Source organism: Primulina tabacum, chromosome 9 (assembly GCF_025594145.1).
Source record: "Primulina tabacum isolate GXHZ01 chromosome 9, ASM2559414v2, whole genome shotgun sequence".
In the NCBI taxonomy this organism is placed as follows: domain Eukaryota; kingdom Viridiplantae; phylum Streptophyta; class Magnoliopsida; order Lamiales; family Gesneriaceae; genus Primulina; species Primulina tabacum.
This window is the reverse complement of record NC_134558.1, coordinates 903,135-925,191: the sequence shown is the minus strand read 5'-3', so window position 1 is coordinate 925,191 and position 22,057 is coordinate 903,135. Positions and strand designations below refer to the sequence as shown.

The window sequence follows — 22,057 nt, the reverse complement described above, 5'->3', positions numbered from 1 at the left end:
GCTCTACCTAAAGACACCTCTATCTCGACTCCCTACAAAACCTGAAGCGGCACCAGACACCATCCTTAATTAGGCTCAAGGTCCAGAAGTATCTAGCCGACATTTTGAGTAAAAAAGAAATTGAGCCTCAGCTTGGGCTCAAAGCGATAGGGGGACCTGATAATTATTTCATCCTCCCAGGTCATCACAAACATAGGGCTCGGGGAAGGAAACAAAAAAGTACTGGTTCGACCACCTATTATGATAAGAAGTGTTACTCCCAAAAAATTGGTGCTCAGTTTTCAAAATACTATAAAACCGACCTGGACTTATTCTATTTATATGTACAAACCTAAGAAAAAGACCTACGGTACTCCTAATGCCAAAATATTTTATTTAAAAAAACCCTAAGGTTAAAATGGTAGAATATGGGTTAGGGGGGAGTTGGCCAAGCAAATACCATAATATTTACACATTCATTGGATCAGTTTAGGGACGGAACACCTAAGGCCCCATATCTATTTGGTCCTTATAGAAGGTTTAGTAGCCTAAGGGTAGATTACAAGCTCAGTCACTCACCTTAAGCATAGCCAGCTTGAAATCATTGGGCATCCCCGACTTCTCCCTAAGGGAGTCAGCCAGGTACTGGTTAAAATAGGATCTTTCCACCTCATACCATTTAAGTCAAGCTCTTCTTATTTGGGCCTCTAAGGCCTTTACTTCCTTAAGATGTCTATCATGGGCATTCTCGTGCACGAGACTAGAACTCTAGGGAGAAAAAAGGGCTACTGCAAATTGAGCTTACTCATTAATGGCTCGGGGGGTCGGGACTAGGAATTTTACCAGGAGAATATGACAAGTAACTTACTAAAGCAAACGAATAAAAATTACGAGCACAAAAAGTTCATGGTCGGGAGTGAGCTAACATTTTGGTAGAGTAACAAGGTTGGAAAGGTGAAAATGATGGCGAGGAACCACATATTTATAGTTTAGTACAGGTAATCACGATGGCATGATCAAACATAATCGGGCGGTGTAATTTATAGCCGGAACATGGAAATGTCGCCTCGAGGATACAAAATAGCAAAAAATCGTAGTTGTCAACATGTGTATCGAATGATCAAGAGTAAGTAAAAGGCATATCAGGGTTTCGATTCACACGGATCGAGATACTAATCATCCATTCTCATTTATTTTAATGACCTAACTGCAACCAAACAAATACAAACAGAGATCCAAGTGAGATCCAAGTGAAAGCACAAAACACTTCGATCTCAATCTCAGGTGTCCATTTCAACAGTCCGAATATCAGTATAACTAATGCCAAAAAGAAGCATAGAATCAAGAATATATTCATTGTATTTGGGTCGGACGCTAACAATTGGTCTAAATTTCATAATTATTTTAGACCAAAAGGGAGAAAATACTATTTATATCCCCAAAAACCCGACCTTATCGGAATCACATTAACCCGAACCATACCACACATGAGCTTGCCTATTTTCAAAGGTGATGGGCCTAAGACTAATGCGGTCAAACTCGAGAAAGAGTCCAGATTATGATTGGGTCTGAACTATTCTCTACTACTCCATGCTCTGTAAGAGCCCTTAGAATTATACCGCCTGAACAGCTGAGCTAAAAATATATCGACCCGAACTCATACAAATATGGCAATGAACAAAGTCTTATCCATACAAGACTTCTAAACTAAAACTCTCATGACATAAAAAGAATCCCAAAGAAATTTGGATGTACAATTCAAAATTATAAATTAGCAAAGATAAGATCAACAAAATCTTGTATTTTAGATAACTTACCCTACTAGAGTCCTTTCCATAAGGAAGATTTGGCTTGCTAGAATTCTTATCATACAAGATATTTAGCATCAACTCTATAAATATCAGGTATCTTCTATGACTTTATATATTCACTTATTACTTACACAAACATTGCTGAAGGATCGTTTGCTGAGCATTCTTTCGGATTCTTCAAACAAAATATTCTCCAATGAGCTGCAATAGCTCGTGTTCTAAGAATATTAACACCGATGAATTAAATTGAGTTTGATTAAAAATCAAGCGTAAGAACTCGAAGTAATTCTTCGTGAAGAAAACTATTATATTAGAAAACGTTTTAACTTATGTAAACTGAATAATTGAAAAAGGGTATATTAGTTTTTGCATTCATCAGTTCAGTTATGGTGACAACTGAACTGACGGATACTCTAACTGATCCAAATAGTTTGAAAAACAATAGTTAATCAGTTAAATACACAAGATATGTTTATGGATATTCGGAGACTTCAACTGCTCCTACGTCACCCATTCTACCGCCTTGGGTACAAACCCACTCAGCTAGGACTTACGCTACTGCCTAAACTGAACTCCTAGCTACGACTGAAGGCAGGACCTTCCAGCCAACACTTCTTTAACATCTAATGTGTCAAAGATTACATACACAAGTTAACGTCTTTGTGCAAGACTGTATTTGAGTGGTTGAGAGAATTTGTGTGTCAGAACTGAACAAGGATGTTCTCACACACTGAGAGAAAATGGCTTCTAAACTAAGCAGATAACACGTTAAAGTGTCCTTCTGGGCTGAATGCTTCTGAAAGCAGAAGTGCAATGTGTGTGCCCTTTCTTTTCTCTCTTGAAGAAGCTTTGTGTATTGAATCTCGTTCTTTTTCTTCAGCTTCTTCTTGTGGTGTATATTTCTGCATATCTCTTTGAGTCTTCAGCAATATTCTCTTTATATAGGCAGGAAGTGTAGAACCCGTAACTTAGACTACGTATAAACCATGCATAGTTCTAGTATTTAAATTAAAATGATTTTGTTGCATGAGTATTTAAAGTGCCTTTCTTTAAAGTTAATTATTTCATTTCAGTAGTTTTAATTTTATTCTTTCAGTTATTTCAGTAAGACCGGACTGGAGTTGGAGTTTAGAGATAAAATTTAAGATTTAGAAATCATTTCCAGAATTTATTTTAGCTAGCAAGTAAGTTAATTTAAGTTAATAAAGAAGTTTAAGGAATTATTTAAGTTACTTGAGGTGAGTAGAAAATAAATTCATTTAAGTTCCATAATTAAGGGGTTAGTTCACTAAATTAATTAGGGATAGGTAAGGCTCTTAAGGTATTAAAATTTATCAACTAAACAATATTTCCTTCCATTTATTAGATGAATTTTCGGCCCCTTAGATGACTAAGCATTACCTTGCCAACTCAACACCTTTGACCCTTTCTTTTTATTTAATTAGTAGGATAATCTCTTCATTTTTTTTCTAGCACCATTTAATTAATGATCAATCTTATCCTAGCCTTGTTGGACATGCAAAAATCGGCCACACTCCACCCTTGTATCCCTCCAAAAATCATTTGATAACAAGCAAATTCAAATTTCAAAAGGTGGAGACTTGGTCTTGATTTATCCCCTATATCTTGCACTCACTTCCCTCACTCTCCTAACCATCTTTCCCCCTCTCCCTTGCTCGAAATCTGAGAGAATTTCAAAGCTAAAAACCGTGGGTTCCATAGCTAGGAAGATAGGAGAAAATCGAGTAAGAAGCAAGGTAGAATAAAAAGCGCTCCACCTCCTCCGCGCCGGATCGTCTCTTCTTTTCGTTTTTCTTTCAAACGAAACCAGGCATGCATATATTCTTCCTTGACTCTTCAATCAAGTCCTAATATCAATTATTTTCATTACATGATCATGTTTTAGTAAGCAAAAACCGAAATACATCAAGAATTTTCGATTTTCATGATGCTCTTCACGGGTTCTCTTGTTTTGATGTTTCAGGTGGATGGCTCGACTCCAGGCTCACTAGGCTACATCTAGACACATACTAGGGTGTGTCAAGAACCATGTTGGTTCAAGTTCTCGGTCGACTTGTAGCATATGGCCTTGGACTGGACAGTGCCTCATTGAGTTAGGAAGGTATGTTTTTGACCGTTCGTCATTCGGATCATTTTTGAGGTCGTACGAGAATTTACGGTGCGATGTGCCAAATTGACTCTCGAAAGAGCGTTTCTTGTTTTGGCCTCCATTCACCTAGATTTCGGCCCTCACCATTTTAGGAGCATTATGTTATCATTTTAGGCGTATTTTAATCATGACTACATAACGGTTCAGTGTTGGTTCGGGTTGGTTCGGAGTCATGATTAAATACGAAGTCGGTAGGCGTAATTGTCACATTTTAGAATGTTACTGCATAGTTTGGTCCCATAAATTTATTACATATTTTTCATGATATATTTAGGTTGCAGCGAGCCTAGGAGCGATCCAATTCATGCAGTAAATTACTACAGGATATTTAATTGTGCCATTTAATTATATTACGTGCATAAATATATAAAAAATGTTCATTTTTGAGATTATGCGATATTGCTTGTGGCCATTTCACTATCATGGGATTATTGCTAAATCCGATCGCCAGTTACCAGTCAGTTGAGTTTGTTTCACCCAGTATATTGTGGCTACAGTCTGATCAGACGTTTACTATTTTATCCGGTCGCCAGTTACCGGTCATGGGAGCATTTTATTATCCGGTCGCCAGTTACCGGTCAGTTTCAGTGCAGGGGCCACTTGCGTATACCATAATCTCACCAGGAAAATTATTGCAAGCTATTTCAGTACAGGGCTCCAAGGAGCAAACATTTTTACCATGATATTTTCAGTTCAGTTATGCACATATTATAATTAATCATGACACGACACTTTTACGATATGCCTCATGACACGACATTTTTATTCCATGAAATTTTACTATAGTATTTACTCGTTATTTACGATATATGCATGTTGAGTCTTTAGACTCACTAGACTTGATTGTTGTAGGTTCTGATGATGCCGGGGCCGAGGGCGGGGACCAGTGAGCAGGCTCGAGTCAGCAGTAGTAGGACCCGAGGACCTCAGTTCAGCATTTATTTTTAATTGATGGCTCAAACGTTTTAATTATTGTTGGAAAAATTTTTTACTGTTATTTCAAAAATGTTAATTCTTCCGCTGCCACATTGAACATCAAACTTTATTTATAAGTTCATTTATGAAGGAGGCAATTTTAATTATTTAAAAAGAAAAATTTAAATTTTCCGCAAATTTTCAAGTACGGATTTTTAGGGCCTTTACAGGAAGACTGAACGTACAGTGAGACTCATTTATTGTATCCGTTGCATCTTGAATTCGTTTCTTGGACTTTGTGTTTCGACTTTTCGACTGCCCTTCTGAAACGTTTTTGTCTGTAATGCTCTGATGCAACGCCCATTATTGTCCTTGGGCTGGACAATGGCTTTGTACCTTCACGTACAGCTGGACTCCACTGAAAGAGTTTGTCTTCATCCATAACTGAAAGATTCTGACTGATACTTCGAACTGGTCAGTTGAACTGATCTTCAGTTGGGCTGGTGAAATCAGTTGACTCGTCGGTTGAACTGATTTCACTTTTGTTCAGTTGGACTGATCAGCTGGGTTTCTTCATCACTTGAACATTCCTTCGGCTGGCCAGGCTTCTGAGGTTCTCCTGCTAAACCACCTATCAACTGGACAATCAGATGGACTGCTCAATTGACGTAACAGTTAGACTGATTCAGTTTGTGCAATCAGTTAGGTCTTCAGTTTGCGATGTAAACAGCTCGTGAGTGATCTTAGATGCTGCACACTAAGGTAGATTATTAGTAACACAATTAACAAGTTTTGTTATCATCAAAATCAAGATTCCGAACTTGAAAAGTTCCAACAATCTCCCCCTTTTTGATGATTACAAAGACTTGAGCAGTTATGCGCAATATATTCAGTTCAAGGGTTAGTATATTCAATTATCATTAAAAGCTCCCCCTTTATAACTGAATTTAAAGAAGTTTTGAAAACAAACAAAAACTCCCTCCCCAAAACTGAATTGAAAACCTTTTAAGAGAGATAATCATAATTAAGAAAATACTTTTCAGTTGATGAAAAGGAAAAAAATTTTCTCAACAACTGAATTTTAAAACTGATTGACAATACTTTTACTTTGAGAGGAGAAAAAAAACTCCCCCTCAGAAACTTAATAAAAACCCGTATCTGAAAGATATTTATGTAATAATTCATTCAGATATTATAATCATTCAAGCAATGTAGACAAGAGATTTGGAAATATCCATTCAGTCAAAATGACACACTGCCGAACAAATATGATGTTTATTTAAATAAATTTCCTTGTATTTACATCTGAGTACATACATCAGTTGAACAAGAAAAATTACTACAACAGTAGCATATATTAAACAACATCAGATATCAGTTGGTTTATGCGACATAACTGAATATACCATCAACTGGTTGCTTGACTGCTTGAAATGCTGCATCGGTTGTGAGTTCAATTTGCTAGAGAAACGAGTTAAACTGCTTGAACTTGACTTCTTCGTAGACTAACTGGTCGAGCAGACTCTGACTAGGCTCAACTGGAATACAACTGGTGATTTAATCAACCAACGTCCCATCATGAATGAGTTTCGTCTGAAGAACAGCTGACCTGGTAGGCTTGCAACTGAAAACTTGTTCAAACAAGCAATTTAGCTGTGCATCTTTGCAGATGATTCTCAGTTCCCTGCAGGCAGATTAAAACCCCTAGGAAAAAAGTCTAAAGAAGTGGCTACAATATTAGTTGCAGAGCCAATCCTCTCAACTCTTTACTAAAGAGCGACATATAAATATTTTCAAATAGTTTTGAAAATAGTATGAAATACTTTTAAATAGCTTTTAACATTATTTTAAAGTAAAATTTTAAAACACAGTTTTCTTCAAATGTTTTTCTTAGAACAACCTGCTCTGATACCAATTGAAGGATCGTTTGCTGAGCATTCTTTCGGATGCTTCAAACAAAATATTCTCCAATGAGTTGCAATAGCTCGTGTTCTAAGAATATTAACACCGATGAATTAAATCAAATTTGATTAAAAATCAAGCAGAAGAAACTCGAAGTAATTCTTCGTGAAAAAAACTATTATATTAGAAAACGTTTTAACTTATGTAAACTGAATAACTGAAAAGGGTATATTAGTTTTTGCATTCATCATTTCAGTTATGGTGACAACTGAACTGACGGATACTCTAACTGATCCAAACAGTTTGAAAAACAATAGTTAATCAGTTAAATACACAATATATGTTTATGGATGTTCGGAGACTTCAACTGCTCCTACGTCACCCCTTCTACTGCCTCGGGTAGGATCCACTAGAAGACTTTGATTTATACAACTCTTTGTGCAAACTCACTCAGCTAGGACTTACACTACTGCCTAAACTGAACTCCTAGCTACGACTGAAGGCAGCACTTTCCAGCCAACACTTCTTTAACGTGTATGTGTCAAATACTACATACACAAGTTTAACGTCTTTGTGCAAGACTGTATTTGAGTGGTTGAGAGAATTTGTGTGAGAACTGAACAAGGATGTTCTCACACACTGAGGGAAAATGGCTTCTAAACTAAGCAGATAAAACGTTAAAGTGTCCCTCTGGGCTGAATGCTTCTGAAAGCAGATGTGCAATGTGTGTGCCCTTTCTTTTCTCTCTTGAAGAAGCTTTTTGTATTGAATCTCGTTCTTTTTCTTCAGCTTCTTCTTGTGATGTATATTTTTGTATATCAGTTTGAGTCTTCACCGGTCTTCTCTTTGTATAGGCGGGAAGACTGAACGTACAGTGAGACTCATTTATTGTATCCGTTGCATCTTGAATTCGTTTCTTGGACTTTGTGTTTCGACTTTTCGACCGCCCTTCTGAAACGTTTTTGTCTTTAATGCTCTGATGCAACGTCCATTATTGTCCTTGGGCTGGAGAATGGCTTTGTACCTTCACGTACAGCTGGACTCCATTGAAAGAGTTTGTCTTCATCCATAACTGAAAGATTCTGACTGATGCTTCGAACTGGTTGGTTGAACTGATCTTCAGTTGAGATGGTGAAATCAGTTGACTCGTCAGTTGAACTGATTTCACTATTGTTCAGTTGGACTGATCAGCTGGGTTTCTTCATCAGTTGAACACTCCTTCGGTTGGCCAGGCTTATGAGGTTCTCCTGCTGAACCATCTATCAACTGGACAATCAGCTGGACTGCTCAATTGTGCGATCGGTTAGGTCTTCCGTTTGCGATGTAAACAGCTTGTGAGTGATCCTAGATGCTGCACACTAAGGTAAATTATTAGTAAAACAATTAACAAGTTTTGTTATCATCAAAATCAAAATTGCGAACTTGAAAAGTTACAACAATTACTTTTCTCGTACATTTAAATTTGTTCACAAAACTGACTTAAACAAAAGAAGAGTTACATCGGAAATACTTCTAATGTTTGTTCGTCAATGCAGATTCAGCTCGACTCACACCCGATCCACGAAGACTTGCGCGGCTCACTCGATACAAACCTGAATCATTTACCAAACCCTAAGTGTATGGAATGTTTGCCTTAGTGAATGATGCTACCTACTTCGATCAAATGAATTATGATGCTACCTACTTCGGTCTAAACCGAATTTACTAGCCTTTCTTCTTTTTTTTTTTTAATAAAAAAGGAATATCAAAATTTGTGATAACCAGGACTAAATGTGACAATTGTAGTAGTGTTTTGGCAGATTAACAAATGATTGGTGAAATTCCCCTCCCTCCGTAGGAAAGGTAAAACCGAACTTGTTCGACCAAAATGATAGGATGTAGTTTCCTAAATCTATTTTTTGCGTATAGAAATTGAATTTGTTCTTATTACCAATAATTGCCTCTCATTTTGTCTTTTGTACAAAATCTATATTATGAAAATCCAACGAACAGTGGTTTATAAATAATAGAAGAGGTTAATTGGCAATTAATGTTTTCAAAGGGATTTAAAAAATAGTAATAAATAGAAGATGATCAGTGCAAAAGAAAGGGACTCGATTGCGAATGTGATGCAAGACAAATCACAGCTGGCCTTCCCAAACTCTGCCACCACTTTTTCGTACTTGGTGAGAATATTAATTAAAGTAATTTAGGATTTCCTACGGTGGAACTGAACAAACAAAATCCAGAGGAACAAGAGACCCTTCTCCATTTCTCTCTTCTCTTCCTCTTCCACTTCGATTTGTGAGTGAGTGAGAGTGACTGCCCCATTTCTCGGTTTTCCCTTCCTTGAAGGCACATTCATGGATTGATTCTTTCTCTCCGATGGACCTTCGCTTCGCTTCGTTCCCACGGCAACAACCCACTCATTTTTCTGAAAAGCGGATCGACCAAAATCTGTCAATGAGGGCTCTCAATTTTTCCTCCAGAGACTGAATCATTCATTTCCCCTCCCACTCTGGCGGACCTTAGAGGAACCCTAGCGTTCCTCGTCTCATCGATTCACTCCCATCGTCTCCATTGTAAACCCAGGAGGAAAGGCCACAGATTTGTTCACAGACCCAAAATGCTGTGGATAATGAGATTTTCTGGGTTTTTCTCAGCAGCGATGGTAATAGTTGTACTTTCTCCTTCCTTGCAATCTTTTCATCCCGCAGAAGCTATTACGTCGTCTCAGGCCGAGATGTATCTCAGATTCCCCACTTCTGCTAACCCATCTGCCAAATTTTCCTTTCGAAAAGTTGAAGCGTTCCGCAATGCGGACGAGTGCCACTCGACAACGTTGGGGAAACCCAGCGTCTGCGATCCTTCTCTCGTTCACGTGGCGATTACTCTCGATGTCGAATATCTGCGAGGTTCATTGGCCGCCGTCCATTCGATTCTCCAGCATTCCAGGTGTCCAGAAAGTGTGTTCTTCCATTTCCTTGTTTCAGAAACGGGTCTGGAAACCCTAGTCCGTTCCACTTTTCCCGAATTGAAATTCAAAGTGTATTATTTTGACCCCGAACGAGTCCGGAGCCTGATATCGAGCTCCGTGAGGCAAGCGCTTGAACAGCCCCTGAATTATGCGAGAAATTATCTGGCGGATCTTCTGGAATCCTGTGTGAAGCGGGTCATTTATCTGGATTCCGATCTAGTTCTGGTCGATGACATCTGGAAGCTTTGGAACACTAGTTTGGGGAAGAAGACTATCGGAGCACCCGAATATTGCCACGCCAATTTCACCAAGTATTTCACGAAGCATTTCTGGTTGGACGCTAGATTCTCCGGCGTGTTTTCCGGCCGGAGCCCCTGTTATTTCAACACAGGCGTAATGGTGATAGATCTCGGTAAGTGGAGGCGGTTCGGGTACACTCGCCAGATCGAGTGGTGGATGGAGATACAGAAGACGAACCCGTACAGGATATACGAGCTTGGCTCGCTCCCGCCGTACTTGCTAGTCTTCGCCGGACACGTGGCACCCATCGAGCACCGTTGGAATCAGCATGGCCTGGGAGGGGATAATGTGCGCGGGAGCTGCAGGAACCTTCACCCCGGTCCAGTGAGCTTGCTACACTGGAGCGGCAGCGGCAAGCCGTGGCTCCGGCTAGACTCTAATCAACCTTGCCCACTCGACTCATTGTGGGCCCCCTATGATCTGTACCGCCACACGACGTGAATCTGTAACGCCCTCTTTAGCCCGCCGGTAAATTGCCCAGTGACTTTTTTCATGATTTTTTCAACAATTCATATTGGGTTTTTTCCATTTTGTTCGATAGTTCCTTCTTTATTGACTTTTTTTCCTTTATTATTTTGATCGACTCCGCGTCACGATCCATTTGTATTCTATTATTCGCATAAAAGAAAAGCAATACCCCCATTATTTGTTCAAGAGTGTTTCTTTACAGCAAATTTAAGTCCTCGTCGCTTTTTCTTGGGGAATTAATTATCTGGCTTGATAGGAACTACAAATAGCGTCGGTTTCCGACTGAGAATGACTAAATTGTATTTGGAAAGTGCTGAAAAAACATCCGGAGGCCTCGATACTGTCGGCCTACTTGCGTCTAGTTTAGTAATTTGCCATGCCTACAACTGTATAGGAATATATTACAGCTCAGGTTTAGTTGGTGGGCCTTATTCATCCCTTGGGGGAATTGTTATTACTTATTAGAGATATGGATGTAAGAAAAACATTTTCTTGAACGAAATAGTGGTGGGTCATTATATTGGTGGTTGTCTGATTAAAAAATTACCCACATTGTAGCTGTGTATCTGTTTGGGAAAAAAAGGTTCGAATATCAGTGGTGGGACGGCATAATTCCAAGCAATATGTTCATGCCCGAAAATCTGCAAAGGCCAAAGCTTTGAATAAAACATAGATGATTCGGAGATTGCTAGGTTTGTATTCTGTTTTTCATTTATTTAGAATGAAAAAGGGTGATGCCGGCTGTCGTGGGATGCTTTGGTTAAATGAAGAGTTGTGAGCTGGAAATATTTATATGGACGAAGCTGTTTACAGATGTCTTGTGAGTTTTTTTTTTCCCCAATATGTTATTGGTGTATGTGAAAGTGGGCCTTCGAAGACATTTGGAGTGATATCATAATATGCCTGTTGTATTTCGAATCTTAGAGTGTCTGAACTTAGATTCACCGATAATCCTACGTTATTTTTGGACAACATTAAATTAGTATGCAATTGGACACATGATGAATATTCTAAGTTTGATGAAAAAGTAGAGATTTTTATAAACCATATCATTTAAGTCACACACTAACATATTGTAAATGCTGTAGCGTACTAGAAATGATTCTCTCATTTGTCGTCTACGACAAGATATCCGACGCCGATGCTAAGAAGTTGAATGTATCTTTCGCCACATGTGCCATCGCATCATCATCATGAGCTATGCTGGGCTATTACTTTTTAACTTTACAGCTGTTAAAACAGCAAATCCAATCACTTTGTTACGTTGAACTACTACAAATTACTAAATACATGTTTTTATTAAAAAATTTGTTCTGGTGATTAAATATACCTTCCATGAGCTTACGGTAATTACAAAAAATCAACGATTCTTGCAGTAGCATTTCATTTTCTGCATTTTTGTTTGCAAGTCCAGCCAAGTACCATTCTTTCTGGTACAATGTCCTTGATGGTTGCACGTATGTTACATGATGCTTACAATAATTGCAAAAATACTCGGCTAATTTTACAAGTTACATATCTCCATGGATTTGAATCAATTTTGTATTTTTTCTTAATAAGTTTAAATATTATCTGCATACCACAAGGGGGTTTCAAAGTATTAAGAGGATAATTTAAGAAAAAGTATATCTCGAGAGAGATATATATATATATATATATAGTTAATATGTGTGAATAAAATATTAATAAAATTACAAGAAATCAACTTTTTCATTTTCTCAATTTTCATCATATTCTGAGTCATGTAATCGTGTATTTGTAATTTATAATAAATAGAAGTTAAATATTTGGGGACGCAGAACAAATTGATCTTAAATATATAGTTATAACAAATCAATGGTAATATATCAGTAGCAACGTTTCGATATGAAATGACATGTATTCATATTCACATATTGTTATGAAAATATTTTGTGAAGTGAAATACAATGATTGTTTATGATTCTGAAGTGAATATTATAGGCTAAAGGACATAATAATCACCAACATTCAGTGTACCCTACATACTTAAGTAAGATCTGTGCAATCGTTCATTCACGAGCCAAAGTGATTCACATTTTCGGACCGAAGTTATGTTGTTCAAATGAACTATATACCAGGGTTAAAACTCGTTGTTCATTGAACTCACTTTCTGGGCTGAAGCTGCTTTGTCCAGTGGAATAGCAATCCAGTACATAGACAGTTGTTCATCATTCAATCAATAGCTGATCGGTAACAAGTCAGAAAGCAATAACAATACAAAAAATCAAACATGTAGTATAATATGATTAATAAATTGAGAAATACACAATATGATGCAATGTATGTGAATAAATATGGTAGTTTATGAAAAACTTATTGTAAATTCCATGCTGAATGCCAAAATGACCATAATTGAAAAAAAATTTGTAGTGATCTCACCGTAGAAACTTCACTTCGGTAGCTTAATTTTAATCTTAGTTTCAATCCCAAACCAATATAATTTCCTATAAATATAATTTGAGTGATTTTACAGTGGTTATGATTGATAGTAGTTGTTAAACTGTAGAGCCCAAAATTAGTACACGTAAAACTCATGCATTTATCTATTTGTTAAATTATTTAATTAATTTTAAAATAATTTTTTTAGCGATGTATGATTTATTTTTTTGTATTATTTTAAATTATTTATGTTTATGTGATGCACGTTAAAACGTTTTCTCGAGTTTCATGTTTCAGGCGATTATTCGACGCGGAATCGAGGAAAAGAGACCAGCGACGATTTTTGGCGATTTTATGGTATTTTATTTTAAGTTTGGATTGGGGCATTTTAAATGATTTATTTAGTTTTTAGCATTTTAAAGCCAAATTTATTTATTTAGTGATTTTAAGATTTTAAAACCTTTAAAGTGTAGCATGCGTGTAATTAAATTTTAAAATGAGATTGTTAGTAAAGTTAACAGTGGGTTAGCTTTTTAATTAGCACGCTAATTGTGTAATTAAGCAATTTTATACCCTTAAATTTTATTAAAACACACTCACACACGTTAACACATATACACACACACACACTTCCATACCTTTTCATTCCATTATTTTGTTCGAAAGAAAACCTAGGGTTCTAAGAACCAAAAGCAGCCGCCCCCTATTGTAATAGCCAAGCTTGGTGATCGGTATGGTTTAGGATTTCTTATGTTTATTGACTATTTGGGTAAGTTTAAGTATAGTTTTGATGTTAAGGATGGCGATTTATGATTTATAGTATTGTTGATGATAGATGTTGTGTAGTTTGATCGTAGCGTCATTACGATTAAATTCATGATAATTCGTATGTTGAGCCAATTGGTATGAGGCCAATTGGAGTGGTTATATAAGACATAGAGGTGTAACTTTCTTATTTTGAGTTTTGTTCAAATCATTGTGGAAGGTAAGGCAAAAGTGCCCCGAAGTGTGTCGTGTGTTTCGACGTTCCTCCAGTGACACATGTTGGGAGATTTAGCATAACTTTTTACTCAGACCTTCAAATGACATGAACATAACTTTTTACTCAGACCTTCAAATGACATGAGGCTAATTGGAGATGCAAGCTAAGACATAGAGCTACAACTTTGTAGCTTACCATTTTTCCAAATTTTGACGGGAAGAGGCATTTCGGAGGCGATCTTTGGAGAAGCTGTGCGCAGAGTACGCGGTGACCAGAGTGCACCCGCACTCCAACTTGTAGTGCACCCGCGGTGACTAGAGTGCACCCGCACTCCAAAATGCAGCGCACCCGCGGTCTAGTGTTTCAGATTTTTGGATGAGGTGCCGAAGGCATAGCGCACCCGCGGTGCAAGGGCTAGCGCACCCGCGGTCCGTGAACAGTAAAGTCGTGTTTTTGGATTTAAGTGATATAAGGCATGAGTTGGTTCACTTTTTCTCATTCTTTTCCCTACATTCTCGATTTATGCTCTTGGGGAGACTAGGGTTTCTTCATTTCTTTCTTCCCTTTCTTTGATTCAAGCATCTTGTTGGGTATTTGAACTGGGATCAAGATTATTTTGGGTTCAAAGAGCTAAGGTAAGCTTATGGGTTTGTTTATTTCTTGATTATGGTGTTGGGAGAAATCATGGGTTTGGTGATTGTGTTGGTTTTATGGATTTATTGATATGGGTTTATGAATTCCAAGCAATTAACCTTAGAATAATATGGATAGCCGCTAAAATTCTTGTGTTGTCCTAAATTAATTGACCGAACCCAGCATCCAGTCAAAACTTACCAATAATCAACTGGGCACGATAGCGTTCCATATTAATTAATCCTAAAATTTAACAACCGAAATAGCTACAATTGATAGATCGAGTTTCACCGATTTATTTAGATTACACATGTTATGATAGCACATCACATCTAACCTATTGCTACTCACGTACCAATCGTTCATGAGAATTACGGATCACTGAATTCATGGTTAGCATTAGAAAATCATACATCAAATTAAATTGTCAGATTAATTGACGTATAACATTCATATAATTAAATTATAAATCAACGAATACTTGGGCAAACAAAAATAATAAATTAAAGTGCAAAACCTCACAGTGATAAAATTAAAATAGTAGACTATCCCTTGAATCAGACTAAGAAAATTAGCCTAATATAGTTTGATCTACAATCTCCATGAAAATTAAATAAAATAGAAAAGAAAGAGTGCAAACTAATTAAGAGATGAAGAAAATTTCAGCGTCTTCTTGCTTCGTACGTGTGATGAGGGTGGAATGGTTGGATAAATCTTTTTTCAAGGCTGCGCCCCTTTTTTTTCGTGAGAATGATGGAGAGAAATTGATGCCGCCTCTTCTTTTCTTGTTACTTGAATAGAGTATGATTTGGGTCCAAAAAAAAATAAAGCTAAAAAGCCCACTAATCTATTAATTAACCATAAATTTTAAAATATAAAATAATAGATAATATTTTATCTAGATTTTCCCTCATTGCAATTTTTGGCAGCTGAAATATCGTCACAAGCCTTATTCTAGGACTTCTTCTGGTTTGATCATTCACTTTCAAACTCTATCTTGGAAACTTCAAATGTGATAAACATCACCTTTTTAACTCAAATTTGCTCCAAGACCGCGAAAGTTCCTCCTACAATAAAATTACACAAAAATGTATCAATTAAACATATCGGAGGTTGGAATAATGGGAAATATAAAAATAAAAATACTAATTATTATGAGCCTATCAAAATCTCCGACACCTAAACGATGCTTGTCCTCAAGCACAAAATAGATCAACTAATTATCTCAATTTTTCGTCCTCCTTCCGCTTCCTCTACTTGAATGTTTTATCAGTATCCAAGCTCTTAATTTCCACTGCGCCATAAGGGAACACATGAGTAACAACAAATGGACCAATCCATTGACTGCGAAGCTTACCTGGCATAAGTTTTAGCCAAGAATTATACAATAGTACTTTTTGACCAACGCTAAATTGCTTTCGCAAAATCGTGTTGTCATGGAACAACTTCGTTTTCTCCTTGTAGATTCTCGAATTCTCATATGCCTCTGATCTTATCTCCTCTAACTATTGTAGTTGCAGTTTTCTCGATGCAATCGCCTCTTCCAAGTCCATATTGCAGTTTTTAATTGCCCAATATGCCCTATGTTCAATCTCCACAGGCAAATGACATGATTTCCCAAAAACTAACCTGTAGGGAGACTGATAAGGGCAAGATTTGCACTTAATTTATATTAAATTCCATTTTGAATTATGCTTGCTTCGAACAGAATTATGCGTTTTTGGTTTGTTTTTGTTGTCGTTTCAGGAATGAAGAAAATAGGTAGCACGAAACCAAGTGGACTAAGAAAACAGAGTAATACGCATCCGCGCGTACTAAGGCAAGAAGATGAATGACAGAGCCTCGCGCACGACCGCGCAAGATCACGCGCAGCCGCGCGCCTATGCAGCACAACGAACAGAAGTGCGCGCGCGACCACGCCACTTCGCGCGCTACCGCACGCGCACAAATACAGGCGAGAGATCAGAGGCGTGCGCGCGACCGCGCCACTTCACGCGCAGTCCGCGCGCGCGCAGACACGCAACCAAGGTAGAAGCTCGCGCAGCGGCCGCGCGATTTCTCGCGCCACTGTGCGCACGGTGTTCCAGAAAGCTTTATAAAACTGCGCGCCGCTAGGTCAGAAAAAAAAGGGGAGGGGGGCAGCCGTCATTGGAGAAAAGCACGAGGAAACGCACAAGAAAACACGAGACGAAGATTCGGAGCGCGAAGAACAATCACAAATACGAAGAACGATGGATCTGGGGATGGAGACGACACTTCGGATTTGTTATCTTTTCCTTCGCTTCTTTATTTTATAGTGTAGCGATGTCTAGAACTATGAATATGTCTTGTGTTCTCTTGAATTTCATGATGAACTGAATTTCCATTCTAGAGGTTGACGTAGCTTTGTCTATACGATGATTTGACGTGGATATTTTTATGATTGAATTCCGTTTTGTTTAATTGTGTTCTCTATGTATTATTTCACTGCAATTTACTGGCCATAAATTATATGTAGTCTGATTAATTCTACAACTCGGGAGAGCGACTAGGATTATAGATCATTAAAGACGCATCGTTGAATGTTTATATCGTTTGGAAGGCGTATAACTTTAGCAAGGCTTAGGTAAGAACATTGTTTGCCTTTACCAATTAAACGTAGATTTTATTAGGAATAATTGAATTGAAGTTTGATTGGTACAATTTATTCGTCACTTGGGAAAGGGAGAATAAAATACGTAAGTGTTCTTGGCCAGTAAGTAATAGGAATTCAGGAATTTAAATACAACCAGGAAGAATTATTGTAGAAACTTAGTGAAATCATTTCTCTAGATATTTTCTCTCATTGATATTTATCCATTCGGTGATTAGTTTAATTACTTCCTTGCAATCAAGTCATTTACATAAGCCAAACATTCTTTCTGAATTTTCTAGATAAAGTCGAGACTATTATAATTACAAGCATTGATATATATTTTATTTACACTCCTCGTGGGATCGACACTTGCACTCAAAAATATATTTTACTATAACTTGACGTCGTGCGCTTGCGAGCAATTAAGAAAACACGCAACAAGCTTTTGGCGCCGTTGCCGGGGAGTGTCAAAATTTGAATTTATATCAGTATTGTTACCAATTAGTCTAGATTTTAATTTAGATCTTTTTATTTTATTTCATTTTTTATTTATTCACTTTCTCTGTTTGAAAGTGCATGCTAAGATCGCACAGCCCTGATTTGCTTATTTTTTATCCGGAGATCGAACGAACTGCGAGAAGATTAAGAAAAGCGAGAAGGGAAGAAATCAAAGCGATGGCTGATAACAGAGAAAATGACTGACAGATGCCGCTTGAGGCTATACCAATCAGAGATCACTTCCGACCAGTGATCAACAATCATTATTCTGGCATTGCCCGAGGGACCATCAACGCAAATAATTTCAAACTGAAGCCCGCCCTGATCAATATGGTTCAACAAAACCAGTTCGCTGGAACTGCTACTTCAGATCCTCACGTTCACCTGAGAACCTTCTTGGAAATCACAGATACGGTGAAAATTAATAATGTTCCTGACGATATTATTAGATTGCGTTTGTTTCCATTTTCTCTCAGGGATCAAGCAAGAGGATGGCTTCAATCAGTGCCGTTAGGGAGCATCACGACATGGAAGGAGCTGGCAACGAAGTTCCTTTCTAAATATTTTCCCCCTGCGAAGTCTGCATAATTAAAGATTGAGATCAGCACTTTCAGACAGACTGACTTCGAGCAGTTGTATGAAGCTTGGGAAAGGTATAAAGAGTTGTTGTGGAGGTGCCCGAATCATGGTTTTGAAGACTGGGTGCAGATTGAGCTATTCTATAACGGGTTGAATGGTCAGATACGGACAACAGTGGATGCAGCGGCAGGTGGCACGATCTTTGCCAAGTATCCTGCTCAAGCCTACGACTTACTTGAGCAGATGACTATTAACAGCTACCAATGGCCGTCTGAGAGGTCAGGAGTACAGAGGACAACTGGAGTTTATGCCGTGGATCCTATCACATCACTCACTGCGCAAGTCTCAGCGTTAACTACACAGATAGCAACCATGAATAAAGTGAGTACATCAAACACTGAGGGACCACCGCTTGTTGTTGAAGAACCACATTTTCTTGAAGAAGTCTAATACATCAACGACAAAAACTTTGGAGGCTATGGAGGATATCGAGGTAACCCTCCCCCTAACACTTATCATCCTGATTTGAGGAACCATGAGAATTTTTCATATGCAAACAATAAGAATGTATTGAATCCTCCACCGGGGTTCAATACATCAAATGGGGAAGGGAAGCCGTCATTTGAGGATTTAGTTGGGACATTCGTTTCTGAATCTGGCAAGAGGATGGCTAGGACTGAGTCTAGACTCGACAACCTTGAGACACACATGACAAATATTGGAGCTTCGTTGAAAATCCTGGAGTCGCAAGTTGGGCAGATAACGAAGCAACTCACGTCTCAACCGTCAGGCGCTGTGCAAAAGACTGCAGACCCAAATCTGCGAGAGGTGAATGCCATTTTTATGCAGCATGAGGAGATTGGAGTGGTAAGCAGAGAAGAGAAAGTTGATCAGCCGACTCCAAGCAAAGGGAATCGAGGTAAGAAAGGTAAGAGTTATGATTTTGATCAATGCATTGATATTTCTTTACTTCCCTACCCCCAAAGATTTTTACAATTGAAGGCTGAGTTTCAAAAGAAAAAAGGTGTTGAAGATCTCAAGACCCTACACTCTAATATTCAGTCTGCAGAGAAGGAAGAGGTGGCATTTACTGGAGGAGATGATAAGGGCAGGCAAGGAAATCTTCCTCAGAAGCTACAAGACCCCGGAGAATTTGTAGTACCATGTGAAATAGGGGGTAAATTGGTGGAAAAAGCTATCTGTGATTCAGGAGCAAGTGTGAATATAATGCCAAGTTCTCTTTACGAGAAACTTGGATTGAGTAGGATAAAGCCCACAGGACTAAGCTTGCAGATGGCAGATAAATCGGTCAGGACACCGCTGGGTATTGTGGAAGATGTTGAACTTAAGATTGATAAAATAAGGCTTCTAGCAGATTTTGTGGTGCTAGACATGGGGAACAGTCAGAATGTTCGTGCTATTTTAGGACGACCATTTTTGGCTACTGCTGGAGCCGTCATTGATTTGAGAAAAGGAAAACTGACCATGGTGGTTGATGGTCAAAACGTAGAACTCAAGGCTTCCAAGATATCATACGATCCACCATGAACATGATTGGTATAGTTGGGCTGATGACGTTAAATCAAGCACTGCATGGGAGGCAACCCAAAATTTTTATTTTTTAGCATTCATTGTGTTTTTATTATTTTATTTTATTTTACTCCCTTAGTTGTTAATTTTACCCACCACCAGATCAATCACCGCCGCAGCCCATAGACGATGATGCTGAAGATGCCGCGAACGATGACTCGAGCCCCGAGTTCTGACACTCCGGAGCGAGGTATGTGTTGTCACGTTCTTTATTTCTAGACATTGAGGACAATGCATACTTTAAGTTTGGGGGGGTAAAATTGCTTGTTAGATTTTTTTTTCTGCATTTTTTTTTATTGCTCAGTAGTTATTTTGATTTTTTTTATTGCATGCTAGATTTGTTAGGTAGAGTCATGGATAAGTAAAATGTGTGACCGATGAAGAAAATTGAATTGCGATCCTGAAATATATATGTGTTCGTGATAACTTAGGAGTCACAATTATTTTGCACTGTCGTGTTTGTTGATACTATCGTTGCTTAGAGACAAGTTGCATGCCTGTGATGCTAAATAGATGAGGGAGATCTGATTCTTGGTAATTCTTGCATGACATTGATTGACACTTTTGCAAACATAGAAATGATCTAGGAAATTTTTTTTCACAATATCTTTGGGCCTATATTCTTTGTTTACTGTCAATTGTAGCCCTTTGAGCTTCGAATTAACTGAGATGCTGAGAATTTCTTTTGTACCCACTTCGTATATCATTTTTTGTTGAACAAATGCATGTGATTAGTTGGTATGGGTTGACTAATGGATTGACGGAAATCTAGAACTTGCTTGAACACTTTTCGAGGCGAAATACGGATAATATGTGACATAGGAATGATTTAGGCGATCTTTGGAGCCGTTTTGAGCCTTCGAGCCTACCAAATGAACATGAAATATCCCTAGTGTCCCATTTTGAGCCTATTAAAAATCAAGTGGTGTATGTCAATGACATACAATTAGCCCCCACTTGTATCTATTCTACATCCCACAACGACTACCTAATGAAGCTTATACACTTATTTTCCTACCTAATTTTGAGAGAAATAAGTTCATGGGTATTGTAATGATTCAAATACTCCTTGAAAAGAAAAGAAAAATTGAAGTGTGCAAAAAGGAGTTGAAAAAAAAAAAGGAACGAAAAACAATCAAGGGAATGAATCAAACAAAAGTGGTGAAAAAGGAAAAGTTCGAAAATGGAGGATATGATGGGGAAGAAAGCAATAAAGTGATGGTGAATGAAATGATAGTGAAAATGATGAAGATTTGATTATTTCTCTCAAATTTTGATTTCCATACCCTTTATTGTAGCCGTGAGCCGTGACCTAACGTTACAAGCCTACAAGACCTATTAACCTTGTCACATTTATCCAATATACTAGTGGAGAAAAGTTGTTTAAGTCAAGCCTATGGATACCTGAAAAACATTGTCAACGAGTATAGACTTTAATCACTTGCGTGCAATCATCTCATTGTGTGATTTCATCTTTGGCATACTTGTGTTGACCATCTTTCGAGCCGAATAATCACCGATAAAGTCCTATGTGATCTGTGAATGCAAATTTATATGTTGATGGAATGTGAGTTGAACTGAACTGATGATTTCTTGATTCTGTAAGGCGAATGGGCATTGCAACTCTATTTGAGCATTCGATTGGGTAAACGAACATTGATATACCACACACACACATGACTCTTGAAAAATCGTGAATTACATAAATCTAGATAAGTCGGAGGTCAATATCACTTTTCGCATATCCATGACTTTAGTAGTTTGCGTAATTTTTGTTTAATTATTAGCTTTTATTTTATTTTGCTCGGGACTAGCAAAAGTTCAAGTTTGGGGGGTTTGATAAGTGCAAGATTTGCAATTAATTTATATTAAATTCCATTTTGAATTATGCTTGCTTTGAACAAAATTATGTGTTTTTGGTTTGTTTTTGTTGTCGTTTCAGGAATGGAGAAAATAGGTAGCACGAAACCAAGTGGACTAAGAAAACAGAGTAATACGCATCCGCGCGCACTAAGGCAAGAAGATGAATGACAGAGCCTCGCGCGCGACTGTGCAAGATCACGCGCAGCCGCGCGCCTATGCAGCACAACAAACAGAAGTGCGCGCGCGACCGCGCCACTTCACGCGCTACCGCGCGCGTACAAATACAGGCGAGAGATCAGAGGCGTGCGCGCGACCGCGCCACTTCAAGTGCAGCCGCGCGCGCGCAGACACGCAACCAAGGCAGAAGCTCGCGCGCAGCCGCGCGACTTCTCGCGCC

The 22,057-nt window shown here is 38.2% G+C and overlaps 1 protein-coding gene across 1 annotated transcript; it reads left to right on the top strand.

The window, feature by feature from the left end:
- The first annotated feature begins 8,856 nt into the window (after positions 1-8,856).
- Positions 8,857-10,687, top strand: LOC142556527 (putative galacturonosyltransferase-like 7). Its single transcript, XM_075667984.1, has one exon. The coding sequence runs from the start codon at positions 9,383-9,385 to the stop codon at positions 10,472-10,474; it is 1,092 nt and encodes a 363-aa protein (XP_075524099.1). The 5' UTR covers positions 8,857-9,382; the 3' UTR covers positions 10,475-10,687.
- The last annotated feature ends 11,370 nt before the right edge of the window (positions 10,688-22,057 follow it).